This window comes from Rhinoraja longicauda, chromosome 24 (genome assembly GCF_053455715.1).
Source record: "Rhinoraja longicauda isolate Sanriku21f chromosome 24, sRhiLon1.1, whole genome shotgun sequence".
Lineage (NCBI taxonomy): Eukaryota > Metazoa > Chordata > Chondrichthyes > Rajiformes > Arhynchobatidae > Rhinoraja > Rhinoraja longicauda.
In genome coordinates this window covers 20474219-20497099 of record NC_135976.1, presented here as the reverse complement: position 1 = coordinate 20497099, position 22881 = coordinate 20474219, and the positions used below count along the sequence as shown (strand labels likewise).

At 48.4% G+C, this 22881-nt stretch overlaps 1 protein-coding gene across 1 annotated transcript in view; it reads right to left on the bottom strand.

Annotated features, from left to right (window-relative positions):
* Positions 1–11899, bottom strand: part of LOC144605571 (CD276 antigen homolog) — a 51189-nt gene extending 39290 nt beyond the window's left edge. The window contains exons 1-2 of the mRNA XM_078420986.1: positions 11717–11899; positions 7868–8039 (exon numbers count right to left, since the gene is read on the bottom strand). Of these exons, the coding sequence (XP_078277112.1) occupies positions 7868–8039; positions 11717–11899 (355 nt within the window). The remainder of the gene's footprint in view (positions 1–7867; positions 8040–11716) is intronic.
* Between the last annotated feature and the right edge of the window lie 10982 nt (positions 11900–22881).

Sequence of the window (22881 nt, the reverse complement as noted above, 5' to 3'; positions counted from 1 at the left end):
GAATATAATCCAATTCTATCAACCTCACATCTTTCCTGCAATCAGGCGACCAGAAACATAGAAACATAGAAAATAGGTGCAGGAGGAGGCTATTCGGCCCTTTGAGCCAGCACCGCCATTCATTGTGATCATGGCTGATCATCCACAATCAGTAACCCGTGCCTGCCTTCTCCCCATATCCCTTGATTCCATTAGCCCTTAGAGCTCCATCTAATTCTCTCTTCAATCCATCCAGTGATTTGGGCTCCATTGCCCTCTGTGGCTGAGAATTCCACAAATTCATAACTCGCTGGGTGAAAAAGTTCCTTCTCACCTCAGTTTTAAATGGCCTCCCCTTTATTCTAAGACTGTGGCCCCTGGTTCTGGACTCCCCCAACATTGGGAACATTTTTCCTGCATCTAGCTTGTCCAGTCCTTTTATAATTTTATATGACTCTATAAGATCCCCTCTCGTCCTTCTAAACTCCAGTGAATAAAAGCCTAGTCTTTTCAATCTTTCCTCAAATGACAGTCCCGCCATCCCAGGGATCAATTTCGTGAACCTACGCTGCACTGCCTCAATTACGTCCTTTCTCAAATTAGGAGACCAAAACTGTACACAATACTCCAGATGTGTCTTACCAGGGCAACTGGTAATACTCCAGATGTGATCTTACAACGGCAGAAGAACCTCTTTGCTCTTCTCCTGAAATCCTCTCATTATGAAGGCCAAAATGCCATTAGCTTTCTTCACTGCCTGCAGGTACCTGCACGCCAACTTTCAGTAACTGGTGTATAAGGACACCCAGGTCTCGCTGCACTTCCCCCTTACCTAACCTGACACCATTGAGATAATAATCTGCCTCTTTGTTTTTGCCACCAAAGCAGATAACCTCACATTTATCTACATTATACTGCATCTGCCATGCATCTGCCCACTCACTCAACCTGTCCAGATCACTCTGCAACCTCCTAACATCCTCTTCACAGTTCACACTGCCACCCAGCTTTGTGTCATCTACAAACTTGCTAGTGTACTTCTAATTCCTTCATCCAAACCATTAATATATATGGTAAATAGTTGCGGCCCCAACAACAAGCCTTGCGGTACTCCACTCGCCACTGCCTGCCATTCTGAAAATGACCCATTTACTCCTACTCTTTGCTTTCTGTCTGCCAACCAATTCTCTATCCATGTCAACACTCTACCCTCAATACCATGTGATCTAATTTTGCTCACCAATCTCCCGTGTGAGACCTTATCAAAGGCTTTCTGAAAGTCTAGATACACTACATCTACTGGCTCCCCTTCATCCATTTTACTTGTCACATCCTCAAAAAATTTCAGAAGATTATACAAGTATGATTTCCCTTTCATAAATCCATACTGACTTGGACTTATCCTTTTACTGCTATCCAAATGCACCGTTAGTACCTCTTTAATAATTGACTCCAGCATCTTCCCCATCACCGATGTCAGGCTAACTGGCCTGTAATTCCCCGTTTTCTCTCTCGCTCCTTTCTTGAAAAGTGGGATAACATTAGCTATCCTCCAATCCACAGGAACTGATCCTGAATCTATTGAACATTGGAACTGCATGCAATATTCCAAATGTGGCTCCTAAAGTCCAATACAGCTGCAATATGACTTCCTGATCCTTATATGCAATGTCCCTTGCAATGAAGACAAGCATACCATATGCCTTCTTTACTACCCTATCTACTTGTGCAGTCACCTCTAGTGAGCTATGAACTTAATCCAAGATCTCTCTGCACATCAATCTGTTAAGGGGATTGCCATTAACTATACTCTCTCCTTACATTCAACCTCTCAAAGTGCAACACCTCATGCTTGCTCGGATTAGACTTCATTTGCTATTACTCTGCCCATTTCTGTAGCTGATCTATATACTGCTGTATCTTCTGACAGCCTTCCTCACTGTCTCCAACTCCTCCAATTTTGGTGTCGTCAGCAAACTTACTCACCACCCATCTACATTTACACCTCGGTAATTTATATATACGGTGCCCTCCATAATGCTTGGGATAAAGATGCATCGTTTATTTGCCTCTGTACTCCACAATTTGAGATTTGTAATAGAAAAAATCACATGTGGCTAAAGTGCACATTGTCAGATATTAATAAAGGCTATTTTTATACATTTTGGTTTCACCATGTAGAAATTATAGCACCACCACCCACATCCCTATCTACAGAGCTTGTTCCCTCCTCATCAGTAACAAGGGTATTGATATCCTGCAAACTGTGGTTTCCTACCCATTGCTGGACTTCACTCGACTTAGAAAGCTAATGGCATGTTGGCCTTTATGACAAGAGGAGTTGAGTATAGGAGCAAAGAGGTCCTTCAGCAGTTGCACAGGGCCCTAGTGAGACCGCACCTGGAGTACTGTATGCAGTTTTGGTCTCCAAATTTGAGGAAGGACATTCTTGTTATTGAGGGCGTGCTGCTTTAGGTTCACGAGGTTAATTCCCGGGATAGCGGGACTATCATATGATGGAAGAATGGAGCGACTGGGCTTGTATTCACTGGAATACACTAGGTTCACTAGGTTGATTCCCGGAATGGCGGGACTGTCGTATGTTGATGGACTGGAGTGACTAGGCTTGTATACGCTGGAATTTAGAAGGATGAGAGGGGATTTTATTGAAACATAAGATTATGAAGGGATTGGACACGTCAGAGGCAGGAAACATGTTCCCGATGTTGGGTAAGTCCAGAACCAGGGCCCACAGTTTAAGAATAAGGGGTAGGCCATTTAGAACAGAGATGAGGATTTTTTTTCTTCAGTCAGAGTTGTAAATCTGTGCAATTCTCTGCCTCAGAAGGCAGTGGAGGCCAATTCTCTGGATGCTTTCAAGAGAGAGCTAAATAGAGCTCTTAAAGATAGCAGAGTCAAGGGATATGGGAAGGCAGGAACGGGGTACTGATTGTGAATGATCAGCCATGATCACATTGAATGGCGGTGCTTGCTCAAAGAGCCGAATGGCCTACTCCTGCACCTATTGTCTATTGTCTATTTTCTATTGACTGACTTGACTGATTTCTGAAGAAGTACTGCTCAATGCGATTTCCCTACACTCCCATCTTTCCCTGCTGTATTCTGAGGCCCTTTGCTGTTGTTAGTTTCTACCATCCACAAGAACAGACATGGAGCTTCTTTCCCTCTACCACTGAGCCGCTGCCCTTCACTGACACGCTAATCCTTCTCATATTCTATTCCGTTCTGTGGTCTGTTGCCGGGTAATCCACCTGTGCGTCATCTTCCACCCCCGCTCTCACAGACTCTCGGGGTATCTTTCTTTTATTTGCGGTAGCTTTTTAGGGGTGCAGCGAGACTGTTTACAATCTACGCCACTGCTGCAAAGAGGTGCTAACCCATAACAGTTCCAGCAAGGTCTATTCCCTCCTGTCAGCTGTCTTTCCAAGCTGTCACATGGACAGCTAGTTGTCAGCTGCTCTGCAGTTCCTGTCCAAGGAGCTGTGAGATGGTGGGATTAGCCCCGACAGGGAGGGGCTGTGAGCAACACACTCGGTGCAATAGAAGGGAGCATTGGGGAGGGGGAAATCACAGAAAGATTAAAAACAAGAAAGGACACATATTGTTTGTGGTAGAAGGGACCACATCCTACCTGACCGACCTCCTCCACAGGCACACTCCCACCTGCACCCTCCGCTCTGCTGCTGCCAATCTCCTATCCCCCCACATCCGGACCAAACTCAGATCCTGGGGGGACAGGGCTTTCTCCATCGCTGCTCCCACCCTATGGAACTCACTACCTCAAACCGTCAGAGACTCCTCCACACTCACCACATTCAAAACATCACTGAAGTCTCACCTATTCAGTACTGCCTTTAACCACTGAAGGTCACCCCACCCTCTGTCTCCTTTCTCTGTTCGTTTATTTATTTATCTATTTATTCACTTCCCTATGTTCTCTAAATCCCTGTAAAGCGTCTTTGAGTATATGAAAAGCGCTATATAAATGTAATGTATTATTATTATTATTATTATTATTACCTGGAAGGGAGACACTTGCGTCGTCTGCAGAATTTATATATGGCAAATGTGAGACATAAAAATACACAGATGGAGATTGTGATGGCTGCGATGATGTTCACACGATCCATGGAGACAAGAGAACAGGAAATGAAGGACAACTGAGACATCAACAGCAGTCAAGTTCCAGCACAGGGTTGACAGGGGCTGTGCTCCCACTGTGGTCACAGAGCCTGCAGGAATTCTCCCTTGCCTTTCTTTATGTTGGGAGGGAACCTTATACTTGTCTGTACCTCAATGCCTTCCCCATCATAGCCACGGACCTCAACAGGCTAGTTTGAAGGAGTCACTTCCTAAGTACCATCAGCATGTGTCCTGCTGTACCAGAGGATCAAATATTCACAACCATTGCCAATCCACCATCAAAGATGGTGATCACTCCATTCCTCACCCTCACTTGGCACAGTCATAGAGTCACAAGCAGAGAGGGTGACTGAGAAACCTGCCGCCACATTGGCCTTCATCAGAGCATTGAATATAGAAGTTGAGAGGTCATGTTATTGTTGTACAAGACATTGGTGAGGCTAGGTCGTTAAACTGGAAATCATAAGTTCATAAGTGATAGGAGCAGAATTAGGCCATTTGGCCGATCAGGTCCACTCCGCCATTCAATCATGGCTGATCTATCTCTCCAAACCCCATTCTCCTGCTTTCTCCCCGTACCCCTGACACCTGTACTAATCAAGAATCCATCTGTATCTGCCTTAAAATAAAGGTGCAGAGAAGGTGCTTCCCTGGTCTGCGTTCCCAAAATGCAACACCTCACACTTCTCTGTATTAAAATCCATGAACCATTCCTCAGCCCACCTGTCCTAACAATCCAGATTGTGCTCTAATTTTTGACACCATCTTTGCTAAGTACAATACCACCCACTTTAGAGTCATCTGCAAACTTATTAATCATGCTTTATACCTTTGTTTCTTGTACATCCCTGGGATACAGTGACTGTAATGTCAGTGGGGGTGTGTTGACAGGACAGTGTAGAGGGAATGTCACTGTAACCTGTGCCCTGGGTATTGAGCGAGCTAATCAATAGTTTTATTCAACTTTAAGTGAATAGAGACCCAGAATCACATAGCACAGGAATGGGCGTTCAACCCACCATATCCATGCTGATTATCAAATACTCAACCAGATGAATCCCATTTTCCAGCGTTTGTTTCTTCCTTACATTCATGCACTCATCTATGAAGTTGTAATAGAGGCTCCTTTCACTCTCCAATTGTAACCATTCTCACTCCTCGTTAAACCTCTGCACTCTGGTTCTGGACCTCTGTTATCGGCAAAGATGAGTCATTGGAGATGTGCCAAATGTCTTCAGGAAGTAGAGTCTTCAATGTATTTTTTTAGCTTTTGCTTCAATGTGGTTCATCCACCAATATTATCATCATTGGTAATATTTACTGCCAAGGAACTTGAAGCTCTCAACCACTTCCACCAGCACCTTCTGAAGTCATAAGTAGCTCGTTCACCTCGCTGGCATTGAGGGAGAGGTTATTGTCCTGACACCATGTTACTAAGTTCCCTATCTCCTACCTGTACTCCATCTCATCATTGCTTGTGATCCGACCCATCACAGTGGTGTCATTTGCAAACGTGTAGATGGAGTTAAGGAACTCAAAGCACTTCATGATGGGGGATGTCAGAGCTACTGAACAGTAGTCATTAAGGAACACCACCTTACCTTTAGAAGGATGAGAGGAGATCTTATCGAAACGTATAAGATTATTAAGGGGTTGGACACGTTAGAGGCAGGAAACATGTTGCCAGTGTTGGGGGAGTCCAGAACAAGGGGCCACAGTTTAAGAATAAGGGGTAGGCCATTTAGAACTGAAATAAGGAAAAACTCTTTCAGTCAGAGAGTTGTGAATCTGTGAAATTCTCTGCCTCAGAAAGCAATGGAGGCCAATTCTCTGAATGCATTCAAGAGAGAGCTAGATAGAGCTCTTAAGGATAGCGGAGTCAGGGGGTATGGGGAGAAGGCAGGAACGGGGTACTGATTGAGAATGATCAGCCATGATTACATTGAATGGCGGTGCTGCCTCGAAGGGCCGAATGGCCTCCTCCTGCACCTATTGTCTATTGTCTACTTTTCTTTGGCACCAGGATGATAGTGGTCTTCTTAAAGCAGTTGGAGACCTCCAAATGTAGAAGTGAGAGGTTAAAGATGTCTGTGAATACCTCTGCCAGTTGATCTGCACCGTTCCTGACGTGTGGCCAGGGTCTCCATCTGGGCCAGTTACATGGATTCACTCTCAAGAAGTCAATCTTAAGTCTGCCATATTAACCGTTAGTTCAATTTAAAGGGGATCAGAGAGAAAAGTTTTCACACATATATGGGAAACGCTGCCAGATGAAGTAGTATGGGAAAGAATAAAACACCTGCCATTTCTCTGCCAATATTCTAAAGCTGACCACTCTCCTTAATATCAAAATCAACAACGAAACATCCTTTGGCCCAACATCCCTGTCAACCCTGCCAACCAAAGTGCCTATTAAACCATGGACCAGACGGTGGTGCAGTGGCAGAGTTGCTTCCATGCAGCGCCAGAGACCTGGGTTCGATCCTGATTACCTGACTGTGGGTGCTTTGTACGATCTCCCCTTGACTGTGTGGGTTTTCTCCGGGTGCTCCGGTTTCCTCATGCACTCCTAAGGCGTGCGTTTAAAGGTTAATTGGTTTCTGTAAAAATTGTACATTGGCCCTAGTGTGTAGGATAGTGCTAGTATAAGGTATTCAATGGCGGCGCAGACTCAGTGGGCCAAAGGACCTATTTCCACGCAGTAACTCTAAAATAAAGTTCTGGAAGAATTGACATTTCAAATAGTAGATGGTGTAGTTTAAAGGCAAAGAGGGAAACCTTATAGAAGGCAAGTCTTTCTTTTAGAGAGAATAGTAGGTGCCTGTAACACATCACAATGATTGGTGGATGCAAACACCATAGCAAGGTTTAAGGAGCATTTAGACAGACACATGAACAGCATGGATTATGTGCAGGGAGGTAGCATTAGTTTAGATTGACATCATGGTTAGTGCGGACACGACGTATCAAAGCGCCTGTTTCTCTGCTGTGCTGTGATATGTTGTATGACATGTAGAGTAAATGGCAGGAACGTTAGGAGTATTGATGATCAGAGGGACCTTGGAGTGCAGATTGATAGCTCCCTAAACACAGGTGGAAAAGGTTGTGAAGAAAGTTTGTGGTATGTTTGCCTTCGTTGGCCAAGGTTTCGAGAGTTGGGACATCATATTGTTGTTTGTTAGACTGCAGTGGTTCTGGTTGAAACACCACAGGGAGGATGTGGCGGCAGTGGAGAGAGTGCACTTCCGGGATGTTGCCTGGAATGGAGGACTGTAGTTCCAAGAAGGAATAGGTTGGGTTTATTTTCACTGCACACTGCACATGAGAGATGATGACCCTATGGAGGTTTATAAGAGTATGAGGGAATAGAGAAGATAGACAGAGGCATTTTCCTTGGGCAGGACAATTTAGGAGTAGAACAGCCTTACGGGTAGAGCAAATACATTTAAAGAGGATCTGAGATGTAAGGTTTTCACACAGCATTGGGTATATAGAAGGAGTCGCCAGAGGAGGCAGTAGAAGTAGATGCGAATACGTGGATAGGAAAACCCTTGAAGGCAAATGGGATCAGTGGTTAGGCATCATGGTAGGCATGGACAAGTTGGGACGAAGGACCTATTTCCATGAGCTCCTCCTGTGTAATGTGTTACCCTGCTGCCTGTCTCCTGCTTGCCCACTGTTGCCCTGTTCCCACCTCTTTATCCTGCTCTTTGTGCAGACCTACCCGAGTGCTGCTGACACACCCGCTCGCTAGTGAAGTTGGCGGTCTGGCGGCTGACGGGATTCCAGACCGTGCAGGCATAGTCGGTTCTGTCTGAGGCCCCCAGCGACAGCAGGAGCTGATCGCCCCCGTCGGATGCCCCCGTCCGACCCAAAAAGTTCCCTATGCATTCAGTCTATCCACGCAGGTTGTTTCAATTCCTTGACGGTGTGGGTTTACACTGGGTGCTCCAGTTTCTTATCACATCTCAAAGACGTTAATTGCCTGTTGTAAATTGCCCTGTGTGTTGGTGCTTTGTGTACCTGACCATCTGCGTGTGTGTGTGAGAGAGAGAGAGAGAGAGAGAAAGAGTGAGAGAGAAAGAGAGAGAAAGACAGAGAGAGAGAAAACAAACACTTGCAGGGCTATATGGAAATAAGGAGCAGAGGAGCGGGAATGTGGGATTGTTCGCTGGGGGCCAGCCTGGTCCCAATGGGACGAATGGCCTCCTGCCGTGTGAAAAGCAAATCCATTACAACGCTCCTCCTTCAAGAGGAAAGAGAGGTAGAGAACAGAAGATTTTTGTTTAGCTTGCCGAACAATGAGAAATCTGTAGAATCCCTCGGCCAATGGTCCCGAGCAAGGTTCTGAGATAGGCAGGGGAACCTGATGTGTGAAAAGGAAATGGCGTTGGAACAGTAGTTCAGGGCTCTGATGTTGTAAGCAGGGACAATAAACAGGACCAGTGGATATCAAACAGTAGTGTCCTAGTGAGTGAGGCAGTACACGTACACAGCACCACACTCACACCCAGACATATCGTTCCTGACTAATTCTTACAATAATATAACATTCACAATAATTTAACCCAGCAATGTCTGGCTGGGTTCATAGAGTCACAAAGCGTGGCTACAGGCTCTTGAGGCCAACTTGCCCACACCGACCAACGTCTACTCCATCTATTCCTCTCGTGATTTTATACACCACTATAAGATTACCTCTTGTCCTCCTGCACTCCAAAGAAGACTCCAAGCTTGCTCAACCTCTCCCTCCATTCCTCTGTACTAAATTCCATCAACTATTCCTCAGCCCACCTGACCAACCGATCAAGATCCTGCTACAATCTTTGACAACCATGTTCACTATCTGCCATACCACCCACTTTTGTATCATCTGCAAACTTGATCACCATTCCATGTAGGTTCTCATCCCAATCATTGATATAGATGACTGTGAGATGCAAGGGAAACAAGAACCTAATAATGATGTTACTGACGGGGATGACACCGACAGTGAACCACCGGATTCCGGGAGTGAGGGAGAAAAGGAGATAGAAGGGGGGGAGGCGGCCGGGGTAGATGAATTAATACCCCCGCTACCGGGAGAGAGAGTCAGGAGGTCGGACAGAGTGAGAAAAAGACCGGTAAAAATTAGACCCCTAAGGGAGGTACCCATGGGAGGACCCCAAGGGGGAATGGGGTTTGTTAATGTCTCCTTAACTAGTACAGAGGTAAGGAACTTCAAGAAGGAGATGAAAAGCCTCCTTGAAGATCCCTTAGGTCTGGCAGAACAGTTAGATCAATTCCTTGGGCCAAACACTTATACATGGGATGAGTTGATGGCCATTATGGGGAATCCTTTCACATCAGAGGAGAGGCAAATGATTAGGGCAGCGGCGATGAAAAAGTGGGAACAGGGGAACCCGCCAGGGCAGCAAACTGCGGCGGTGGAGGATAAATTCCCAGTACAAGAGCCAGATTGGGACAAGGGAACGGCAGCAGGGCGAGGAAATATGAAGGACCTGCAGGAGATAATTATAAAAGGGATAAGAGAGGCAGTACCCAAAGGACAGAATTTTGAATGGGCATTTGAAAATGGACAGCAGAAAGACGAGGCCCCGACAGTGTTCCTTCAAAGACTCAGGAAAAACATGCAACAGTATTCCGGAATAGATCCGGACTCAGAGGCAGGACAACAACTGCTCAGGGCCAATTTCATGACTAAATCCTGGCCTGATGTGAGGAAGAAGTTAGAAAAGATGGATGATTGGAATGAGAGACCACTACCTCAGTTGCTTACGGAGGCCCAGAAAGTGTACGTGCGGAGGGATGAGGAGAAACAGAAGGGAAAGGCAAAGATTATGTTACAAGCAGTAAAGCAAGTAGTAGACAAGGAACAGGGAGGTACAGGATGGCGGGGGAGTTACGCCCAAGGCAGAGGAAGAAGAGGCGGCAGAGGCTGTGGAAGAGGGGGATATGGAGAAGGATACGGCAGGGGCCGGGGAAACACGGGTACGGGACAAGGTTGGAGGACAGGGCCTTCAAGATGTTATTTTTGTAATAAGGAAGGACACTTCAAAAGGGAGTGCCCTGAGCTTGTAGCGGAGTCCCGCACGTACAGTATGATGGAAAATGAATAGGGGGGTCAGGGGTTCTCGTCCTTGGGGTCGAGGGACTATAGTAGGGAGCCCCTGGTAAATTTAAAAATAGGACCCCAAGGAGAAGATACGGTGTTTATGGTAGATTCAGGAGCGGAACGATCAAGTGTGACCAAAGCACCAACAGGTATGGAGGCAGGACAAGGGAGAGTAAAAATTACCGGGGTAGGGGGAACTGTGATGGTAGCTCCCGAGATAGGAGGAGCGAATGTAAGGTATGGAAACCGGGAGGCGGTAGAGGACCTGATCTTAGTACCCCAGGCTGGCGTAAATTTAATGGGCAGAGATTTACAAATACAATTGGGAATAGGCACAGCACCGGTAGAGGGAAGGGTAGTGGTCCAGTTGTATACTCTAAGGAAGGAGGACGAGCAAAGAATTAATGACCAAGTATGGGCCAAGGAAGGAAACCGAGGAGGGTTGCAAATACCCCCTCTACAGATAGCATTAAAGGACGGTGCAGACATAGTATGAGGAAGACAGTACCCCATTTCGACCGAGGGACAAAAAGGCTTACAACCAATCATTGAGAATTTATTGAAGGACGGGGTATTGGAACCATGTATGTCCCCATACAATACTACGATCCTACCCGTCGGAAAGACCGACGGAACGTTTAGACTCGTACAGGACATGAGGGAATTGAACAAGGTAGTCCGAGCCCAACACCCGGTAGTACCTAACCCTTACACCATCATGGGACAGATACCCCCAGGCCACAAATGGTTTAGTGTGGTAGATTTAAAGGATGCTTTCTGGAGTTGTCCGCTGGCAACCGAAAGTAGAGACTTATTCGCCTTTGAGTGGGAGAACCCTAACACCGGGCGGAAACAACAATTCCGGTGGGCGGTGCTCCCTCAAGGTTTTACGGAATCACCAAATTTATTCGGCCAGATTTTAGAGCAGGTACTGGAGGATTTCCCAGGTCACGGGGAAACGCAACTATTACAATACGTAGATGACCTTCTCTTGTCAGGAGAGAGAGAAGGAGAAATAAGGGACGCCACGATAGTTTTGTTAAACTTCTTGGGGGAGAAAGTGTTAAGGGTGTCCTGTAACAAGCTTCAGTTTGTAAAACAAGAGGTAAAATACCTAGGACACCTGATAAGCGGAGGAAAGAGACGAATAAACCCTGAAAGGATAGCTGGAATCATGGGAGTACCACTCCCGAGGAATAAGAAAGAGATCCGAAAATTCCTGGGATTGATAGGATACTGTAGACTATGGATAGATGATTACGCCCGACAGGTGAAATTCCTGTACGATAGATTGGGAGACGAAAAAGACAAAGTTAAGGGGACCCCTGAACAGGAGGTGGAATTTGGGAAATTAAAGAACAGTCTGATTACCGCTCCCGTGTTGGCCCTTCCCTCGTTAGAACAACCCTTCCACCTGTTCGTAAATTCAGAACAAGGGGTGGCACTAGGGGTACTCACCCAGAAAAGAGGGGGGAACCGACAGCCGGTGGCCTTCCTCTCAAAAATATTGGATCCAGTCTCTAGGGGATGGCCGGGATGCATACAACCGGTAGCAGCTACTGCAATATTGGTGGAAGAGAGTAGAAAATGAACCTTCGGAGGAGCCCTGGTTGTTTCTACACCACACACGGTGAGAACCATACTCACTCAGAAATGCAACAGATGGTTAACGGACTCTGGAATTTTAAAGTACGAGGCCATCCTGATGGAAAAAGATGATTTGACTATAATTACGGATAAAAACCTTAACCCGTCCCAATTCCTGTATCCAGCAGAAACACAGGGCGATGAGGGAGAAGACCCAGTACACTGCTGTAGTGAAATAATAGATTTACAAACAAAAAGTAAAGAAGATTTGGAAGAATAACCTCTGGCTGAGGGCAGCCGGTGGTTTATAGACGGGTCCTCCAGATGTATAGATGGAAAAAGACATAGTGGATACGGTATAGTGAATGGGGAAACTATGGAGGAAATTGAAAGCGGCAGGCTGCCTGGTAGTTGGTCAGCCCAATCTTGTGAATTATACGCATTAATGAGAGCTTTGGAACTATTGTAGGGAAAGGAAGGAACAGTGTATACCGACTCAAAATACGCCTTTGGGGTAGTACACACCTTTGGGAAGATCTGGAAAGAGCGAGGAAAGATAACAGCTCGGGGGAAAGAATTAGCGCATGAGCAATTGATAGGACAGACACTGGAGGCCTTGCAGAAACCAGAACGGGTAGCCATAGCACATGTGGCAGGGCATCAGAAGGGTAACACCCTTGGAAGCCCGAGGAAATAGGGCAGCGGATGAGGTGGCAAAGAGAGCAGCCACAGATCAGACGGTAGAAATGATGTCACTGATACCTTTGAGGGAATCCGAGGAAAAGTTACCTATCTTTGGGGAAAAAGAACAGGAACACATGAGAGAAATGGGAGCCCGGCGTACCCCAAATGGGAAATGGTGGACACCGGATGGAAAGCAGCTATTGAACAAAGAAATTATAAGGGAGTTATTAGGGAGGCTGCACGGGCAAAGCCATTGGGGAACCCAAGCCCTCTGTGATACCCTCCTCAGGACCTACGCTTGCCGTGGGATGTATACCATGGCCAAACAAGTCATAGGGGGTTGTGTAATATGTCAGCGAATCAACAAAAAAATCATGAGAGCAGTCCCAGGAGGAGGACAACCATTGGCAATAAGGCCCTTCCAAAGAATACAGATAGACTTCACCGAGTTGCCCCGACCACAGAGATGGAAATACCTGTTAGTGGTAGTGGACCATTTCACTAGATGGGTAGAGGCATTCCCTACTGTAACTGCCACCTCACAGTCGGTAGCCAAGGTATTATTGGAGCAAATTATACCCAGATATGGGATTGTGGAAACAATAGACTCGGATAGAGGGACCCATTTTGCCTCCAAAACACATAAAATGATATGTGAATCATTAGAAATTGAATGGAAATTGCATACACCATGGCATCCCCAGAGTTCCAGAGTTCATAGCATCACCATATGAAATGTTATTCGGGCTCCCGTACTTAGGAAAGATAGAAGGGGTCCCAACAATACCAGGGAACGATGTGTTCCTAAGGAACTATTTACTGGCAGTATCCCAATCTCTTGCAGAACGAAAAAGTAAAGGATTACTGGCACAGAGCCCATCACTGGATTTTCCGATTCACTCGGTCAAGGCTGGAGACTGGGTACTAATAAAAACGTGGAAGGAAGAAAAGTTGCAACCTAGGTGGACTGGACCCTACCTTGTGTTATTAACCACCGAGACAGTAGTACGAACAAAAGAAAAAGGGTGGACACACGCAAGTCGATATAAGGGTCCCGTGGAGGCCCCACCAGACAATATCAGCCCGTGGACGGTACGTGGAGGAAAGGAGCCATTGACTTTGGTATTCACCAAAACCCCGCACGGAAAATGACGACTTCGTGCTGGTGGATCGGGTGCTGGGTGGTTATCCAGCTTGTGAGTAATGTGGCATGTATAAAAATAACTATACCACAGAATAGAAGGGCCACCACCATCCCATTTGATGTATGTAAAGGAAAATGGTGGTGTGGTCATAGGATGTATGTATGCACCCATCCCTGTAAAAATTGGCGTGAGGTATTCACTTCATCCAGCGAGGGGTGGCATAAGTCCACCTATCAAACTGATAGGTGGAGAGTATATCAAAACCCAAACGAGGGATTGCCAGGACGTGTATATGTAAGCATACAGAGGGTTCAAATGAAGGAAAGTGGTAGGTATTGGATATGTGCAGATAGAACAGGGAAGGACGCATGCCTAAGGTTTGAAATAAAGGTGAAACGGGACGGAAATATGGTAAAATATGAGAATGAGGGGGAAATGTTCCAGATAGATGACAGTCAGAGTAGGGATCCCTGGGTTACCCCAGCACCACCTGTAGTCAGCAATGTCACCACGGAATATGAGCCTAAGGATTTGAAGATAATGATAGTAACAGGAGAAATAGAATTAATGCAATTGTATGGGGAGGGAATACCAACAGGGGGAAAGGAAACCAACACCTGGCTTACCTGGATGATGTACACGGCCAGAAGTATGCAACAAACCAATTGCTACGCCTGCGCCGGAGCTAAGCCTCAGCTGGTCCCAGTACCATTTCCCCTGAATTGGAATAGGACACCTGGGGCTATGTCATGTATACTACAACTATTCACGAATCCCATACTACTAAAGAATGAGACCTGCCAGAGCTACCATTACCTATTCCCGGCTAGCAACAACAACACGAAGGGCCAAAGGAAAGACCCTCGACCTCCCCCATTCACCATTCCCCTCGGGGAGGAGGGATTTGAGTGCTATACAAGATATAACCCAGATGGACAGGAAATGGGGGAGGTGCTAAACTGCAATCAGACGTATAACATAACAGCTGAGGAACAGGGGTCACTGTTCAGTAGCTCCTGGCTGAGAAAGCAGATAGTCAGTAGAGCCGATGTCTGGTGGTGGTGCGGAGTGGATACTCTGTGGCCCCGGCTACCAGGGTCATGGACGGGAACCTGTACCCTTACACAACTGATGATGCCCTTCACCATAGCAATAGAGCATGCGGTCGAACTCAATGAAGGAGGCCGATGACAAACGAGAGAGGTGAAAGGATCATTCGACACACACATTTATATAGATGCAATAGGGGTGCCAAGAGGGGTACCCGATGAATTCAAAGGCAGAAACCAGATAGCTGCGGGCTTTGAGTCCATGCTCTTCTGGTGGACCATGTTGTACTTCGTGGTCCGGTACTTGTTTTACCTTTGTTGTGACTCTGGAAGGACCACGAGTACACATGTTTATGATGTTATCATGGTGGAGCTTAACTCCAAGCTGTTTATTCCAAGGCCGCCTGGATCCAGAGTGACCACCTAATCACACCAATCACTTATATACACAGGCATACAAAGTAGTTCTTGGATACACAAAGTAGTTCCAGCAATATCACAACATCCCCCTTTTCTTATATATTACAACATCCCCGTTGTCTTATATAAAATTGTTTTCTTTACCATTCGAGGGCTAAAATATATTTAACAAACAAAACCAAAACACCATTGCTTTTTGCAAACAAAACCAACAACACAACTAAACACAATTAAACACAATTGCTTTTTTTCGCCATCATGGTGGTCACTCCTCTGCGGAATTTCACACATCGCCGGGTGGTCACTCATCTCCGGGTGGTCACTCATCTCCGGGTGGTCACTCATCTCCGTGTGGTCACTCATCTCCGGGTGGTCACTCATCTCCGTGTGGTCACTCACTCCGTGTGGTCACTCCACAGATATATACATATATACAAAAGCATCAAATATAATACATTAAGCTTTCAGTACACAGATCACTACACAGGTCATTAAACACAAAATATTCATTTTGTTCCATATCTTCCCCTCAAGAAGACGTGCTGTGTAGATCAAACGTAGTGTAGGCTCCCACTGCTGGGCTGGCACTGCTGGGCTGGCACTGCTGGGCTCCCACTGCTGGGCTGGCACTGCTGGGTTCCCACTGCTGGGCTCCCACTGCTGTAATTGCGGTGCGATCGCGCCTCCGCTGCAGTGCGCGCTGGCCCCGCCCACAAGTGCTCCCCGGCAGCTGCCGCTCAACTTTTCGAACGCGCTGCCGCTGCGCGCTGGCCCCGCCCATAGGTGCTGGGGCGCGATGTGGGCCTTCACACACCGCCCTCAGCAGCTTGCAGCGTCACGTCGGCAGCTCGCCACTGACTACTGAGCAGGTAAGTATACCTACATATATTGGCCCCTTACCGAGCGGGAAACTTTTTTCGTTCTTCAGGGCTCTACCTTATCTTCCTGTTAACCTTTTTGCTGGGTTCCTTTTTGTTAACCTTCTTTTTTTTTTCTTTCTTACGCACATGTTAACTTTTTTTCTTGGGGTTTTTGTTGTTTTCCTTTTCTAGGCTAAACACCCAAACTGCTGCCACCATGTTGTACTTCGTGGTCCGGTACTTGTTGTACCTTTGTTGTGACTCTGGAAGGACCACGAGTACACATGTTTATGATGTTATCATGGTGGAGCTTAACTCCAGGCTGTTTATTCCAAGGCCGCCTGGATCCAGAGTGACCGCCTAATCACACCAATCACTTATATACACAGGCATACAAAGTAGTTCTTGGATACACAAAGTAGTCCCAGCAATATCACAACAGTCCACAATTAATAAAAATGTGGACTGGATTAACTACCTATACTACAATCAACAACGCTTTATAAATTACACTCGAGATGTGGTTGAAGGATTAGCGGAACAACTGACAGCTACCAGCCTAATGGCCTGGCAAAATCGCATGGCCTTGGACATGCTACTGGCTGAGAAAGGGGGTGTGTGTGTGATGTTTGGGGAACAATGTTGCACCTACATCCCCAACAACACTGCTCCTGATGGGTCCGTGTCAAGGGCCCTAGCAAGTCTCACCTCCCTGTCTATCGAATTGGCCGAGAACTCTGGAGTAGACACCTCCTGGACCGGGTTTCTAGACTCCTGGTTTGGGAAATGGAAGCACATCTTTACATCAGCCCTAACATCAGTGATAGTTATGATGGGGTTGCTGTGTCTATTCGGATGTTGCATCATTCCCTGCATACGGGGGTTGTCTCAGCGATTGATAGGGACAGCCCTGACAAAGAACGACATCGCCATGATGGCCTGTAGAATACAGCATGACCAGCAGGAGGAATATAGAGAGGCGAAGACTCTACTGCTAGCACTAGAAAAGGAGGAAATAGGGATAAGGAAAAGGGTGGCATAAGGAAAAGGGTGGATTGTGAGAGAGGGGTAAAAAGGGATAATTGATTTAGACTAAGGACCCTGAGAAATAGCTGAGGGTAGATAAACAGGAAGGGGGATAATGAGCTCTCATTATCAACACCCAACCGTGCTTGGCTAGATAAGAACCGGAAGAACAAATGGTGACATTCCAAGGATAAGTTTTTAGAAGATAACCAGAGAACTAGGGGAGAGGGCAAGATAGCCAGAGAACAAGGGGAAAGGGCATGAACTACTCTGTACTGCGCCTGCCCTAATAAGATAAATGAATATTACAAAAAAACGCCCAGCATGACAAGATGCCTCATTTAAATGCGCATGCGATGTATGATGTGGGAGGCAACAGGGGCGTGTCGTTAGATTGTGCACCTCAGTGCTCCAATTGGAAGAGTCCAGAGGGGAGGAATTTAAGGTGTGACAATTGTAAAGTGGTGAATAAAAAGAAGGGATTTTCCCACCTCGGTGTGTCTCGATAGGGGAGGCACCCAACTCTGCAGACTTGCAAATAAACTATACTTGTTTCTCTAGATTGTCTCGAGCATCGTGATTGTGAGCACTCACATTTGCATCTCACAATGACAAAGCCAGTCTGGCTAGGAAATCTCTCCTCCACCCCAGGGTTAACCAGCTTTCTTTGGAGAGAGGAGAACATCAGAGCATGGAATAGGAGCAGGAGGCGGCCATTCGGCCCTTCGAGCCTGCTCCCCACTCACTGAGATCAGGACTGTCTGGCCCTGGCCTCAGCTCCATTTTCCTGAGAACGTTCACACAGTCGAGTGAGTGGGCAGGCGGGGCGGGCGGGGGGGGGGGGGGGGGGGGGAGAGGGGGAGGGAGGGCGCGTGGTGCCGCGTGGTGCCGAGGAGTGAGGGAATAGATTAAGCACACAACCTTCACCAGCATTGCCCCGTCCCCTGTGCAGTTGGAGAGAAGCGGAGGGGCAGGGAGAGGCATGAAGGGACTGACCGTACGCCCGCAGGTTCACATGCGCTTGCAGCTCAGTGGGGGTAGTGACCGACACAGTGTACGTCCCCACATCCTCCAGCCTCACGCTGTCGATCATCAGTGTAAAGTTGTCCAGCAGCTTGACCCGATCTTTGAAGTACTTCACTCGCCCCTTGTTGGCTTCGTAGCGAACGATGATGGACAAAGGAGTTCCCTCCCTTGCCCTGGAATGTCCAGGTGAGCTCGGCGTCCTGGGGCAGGGCGCCCACCTGCACAGGTAACCAGGCCGGCTGCAGCAGGCTGGCGTTGACAGGGTACTCCAGTGTCTTCACGTCCAGGGCACTGATAGCTGGGAGAGGAGAGACACCCTCAGCATGGAGCTCTGCCTCCGCCTCACCAACCCCCTCCCTCCTCCTCACACCCCCCACCCTCCCTCTCTCCCACACAGCCCCACCCTCCCAGTTCCAGACACCCCCTCCCTCACCAACCCTCTCCCTCCTTCCAGCACCCCCATCCTATCTCTCACTCCGCCACACACACACCACTCCCTCCCCTCACAAACCCCCACCCTCTTTTCCTTCCTCCCACATCCCCACCCACACCCTCTCCTCACACCCCACCCTCCCTTCCTCACACCCCCACCCTCCCTCCCTGTCTCTCCTCACACCCCCACCCTCCTTCCCGCTCCTCACATCCCCACCCTCCCCCCCTCTCTCTCCTCACACCCCCACCCTCCCTCCCCTCCTCACACCCCCACCCTCCCTCCCACTCTCTCCTCACACCACACCCCTCCCTCCCTCTCATCACACCCCAACCCTCCCTCCCTCCTTCTCCTCACACCCCACCCTCCCTCCCTCCCTCCCTCTCCTCACACCTCCATCCTCCCTCTCCTCCGTCCCCCACCCCTCCTCCCTCCCTCTCTCTTAACCCCCCCACCCTCCCTCTCTCCCAAAACCACGATTCCACATCTCTCCCCCCACACCCCCAACTCTGCTTCCTACACCCCACTCCCCTCTCCACACATCCCCACACTCTCACCCTCTCTCCCTCCCTCTCTCACTCTCTCCCCCCATCATCCCTTCCTCCATCCCATTCCTTTCCCTCTTCATCTATACCCACATCGATTTTCTCACTCCTCCTCCACGCCCCCTATCCTCCCCATCCCACATCCTCCCCATCCCACATTTTCCCCATCCCACATCCTCCCCACATCCTCCCCATCACACATCCTCCCATCCCACATCCTCCCCATCCCAATCCTCCCCATCCCCCATCCCACATCCTCCCCATCCCACATTTTCCCCATCCCACATCCTCCCCATCCCACATCCATCCCACATTATCCCCATCCCACATCCTCCCCCATCCCACATCCATCCCACTTCCTCCCATCCCACATCCTCCCCCATCCCCCATCCTCCCTATCCACATCCTCCCCCACTGTGTCTCAAACTCTCCCCCAATCTCTATGACCTCCCATGAACATTTGAATCAGAAACATGTGGTCAATCAGCCCATCAAATTTTTCATTAACTTAGATCACAGCTAATTTTATTTCAGTTGCTCCAATCCTGTCTCCTGGAACAATATTGCTGGTGTGTGAGTGTGTTGTTTGTGCACGTGTTACTGCCTCACTCATTGGAACACTGTAATGTGTCGAATAAATACGCAGGGGTGTCGCTCAGCAAAGCACAGCATGAAGGCTGAGGAATTAAAACGTTGCTGATCTCAGATCCCGGTCTTGAGAATGAACATGTGGGGAATGTGGGGAAACAGACGGAACAACTGGGATCCCTGAATATGACAGACCAGGCCTTTGACCTGTGGATACAGTGGGATCTGTTTAACTAGGTCTCAGAGATACAGACTGTTCGGCCCATCTAAACTACCCCCCTCCCGCCCCACCCATTCCTCCCTCGCCATGTGCTCAGCTCCTCCAGCTTCGAAGCCACGAGTTTCCCCCGTTGACGGTTCGTTCCTTGACGGCCCCTGACCCAGTCCTCCGGGATGTGGTGGGTCTGTCCCCCCAGCCTGGCACTGCCCAGTCCCCACGACACTGGGGCCGTGACCCCCACTCTGGACACTGGCAGTCAGTGGGGTTCAGTAAACTGGGGAACGCACAGGATTTGCCCTCACCAATTAATTCAGGGGGTTCAGGAACCGGTGAAAGACCTGGGACATCCGCGGCAGTCTCACTCACGGTACACCTCCAGTCGGACTCTTGCCTGAGTTTCACCTGTTGAACTTGTTTCAAAAAGTCACCACATATTCACCAGTGTCCTCTCTCTGTAGATCACGGATTTCCAGACTGAAGTTCCCGCGGTGAAGAGTTACCCGTCCCGTGTAATTGTTGTTTTTGTATTCAATGTTCCCATTCGAGTACTTCGCTCTCCTGAATTTGGATGATGTCCGCTTCCACACAACTTCCTCAACGTCCGACTGTACGACTGTGATCCCAGCAGGTAAGGAGACCGAGTGTCCCCGAGCTCCGTTCACGGTGCCAGCGGCGGCCCCCAGTCCCAGCTGAGGAGACAAGAGAGACAGTCAGCAGGAGAGCTCAGTGACTGGAGGAGGAATCGGAGCTGGGACAATCACAGAGCCCAGGAACAGGCCATGCGGCCCATCGTCTGGCACCATGAGATACCCCGTGAGATACCCGGCCCGCAGTTCCTACACGGGACGGAACAGGGTGAAGATTCTGTTGGTAAACGGGCTCCTGAAAGGACCCTTTCACTTTTTTTACAGCCGACCGAGTCCACCATCCATCATCACTCGCTCACATGAGTTCTTAGTTAGTTTAGAGACACAGCGCGGAAACAAGCCCTTTCGGGCCACCGAGTCCGCGCCGACCAGTGATCCCCGCACATTAACACTATCCTACAACCCACCAGGGACAATTTTTACATTTACCAAGTCAATTAACCTACAAACCTGTACATGTGGGAGGAAACCGAATCGAGAGAAAACCACGCAGGTCACGGGGCGAACGTACAAACTCTGTACAGACAGTACCCGTAGTCGTGATCGAACCCGGTCTCCGGTGCTGCATTCGCTGTAAGGCAGCAACTCTACCACTGCGCCACCAGTGCCGCTCCAGTAGGAGCAATTTTACAGAGGCCAATGAACATACAAATCTGCACACCTTGGGATGTGTTTCGGGTCTCGAAACGTGACCCGAAACATCACCCATTCCTTCTCTCCCGAGATGCTGCCTGACCTGCTGAGTTACTCCAACATTTTGTTAATAACCCTTCACTTTGAGACAGGAATGCATCAAGGATGCCCCATGTCCTGCCTTTGCCTGGAGCAATTGGATTGTGTCATCAGAAGGAAAGGTTGTCATGTTTGGTTCTGCATGGGCCAGGCATAGGTGTCATTCTGCCATGAAATGCTGTTGATGCATTCCTCCTGTTGGCCTGTGAAACATGTGCTTGCCAGCAGTTATTCTGCTCCATGTATTCCTCAATGCTCAAATGTGAGAAATGTTGCTGGATCCAAGCAATTAAGTGAGAAGTCAAGTATACGCCAGGGTAAAGATAAAGCCGCACCCACCTCCTCTAATTAGACTCTGTGGGGGAAGCCTGCCAACAAACTGGCAGCAACTGGAGGTGACAGTTACTATTAAGCTATGATTTGGATGTGGGGATTGAAGACCGTGGCTAAGTTTGTGGATGATACAAAAATAGGTGGAGGGGCAGGTGGTGTAGAGAAAGCAGGGACTCTGCAGAAAGGCTTGGATAGGAAGGGAGGGTGGGCAGAGGAGTGGCAGGTGGAATACAGTGGAGCAAAGTGTGGAGTCATGCATTTTGTTAGTAGGAATAAAGACATAGACTATTTTTTAAATGGGGAGAGAATCCAGAAATCGGAGGTGCAAAGGGACTTGAGGGTGCTGGTGCAGGATTCCCAAAAAGTTAATCTACAAGTCGAATCGACAGTGAAGAAATCAAACGCAATGCGAGCATTTCTTTCAAGAGGGGTTGAATACAAAAATATGGGTGGACTTCTGAGGCTCTACAAGGCGTTGATCCGGCTGCATTTGGAATATTGTGAATTGAATTAAATTGAATTGAACACTTTGTTGTCACACGTGACATGTTAGTGAAATTCTTTGCTTGCATACCGAACATATGCAAATAGTCGCCCATAAAGGCAGCTTACAAAGTTACAAAGTACTCCCGCGCCAGGTCCCCCTTGTTCTTCCCCCCCACCCCTCCTCACGGCGGGTTCTGCATCATCCATTGTACTTCCCCCTCCATCATGGCGGTCCCCTCATGCCAGGTCGTCCTTTGTTAATTCCCTCGGCAGTGGCGTCCTCACTTCCACGGGTCCATCCTCGTAGGTTGGTCGGCGCCATCATTGACCGCTGCACCGACCTTTCCAGTATCGCCACCGCGCCACCTCCGTGGCACTGACCTAAGTCCCAACCGCGGGCTCTGCCAACCCAGGCACCATAGTCCGTGGGGCTTCGTCGACACGCGAGGCTCCATCTCTGACCCGCAAGACTCCGGCCCATGAGGTTCTGATCTGCGAGGCACAGGCTCCAACCCATGAGACTCTACCTCTGACCCGCAAGGCTCCACCTTTGACCCGCCAGGCTCTGGCCCACGTTCTGGCCAGCACAGCTCCAGCCCACTTGGCCCGCGAGGGTCTGACTCCGGCTTCCCAGCGGCACTTCCAGAAGGCGTCTGCCGCAGCAGCACCTCCGGAACCATATCTGAGGAAGGATGTGCTGGCTCTGGAGAGGGTCCAAAGGAGGTTTACAAGACAGATCCCAGGAATGAATAGGTTAACATATGATGAGCGTTTGATGGCACTGGGCCTATACTCACTGAAGATTAGAAGAATGAGGGGGAACCTCATTGAAATGTACAGAATAG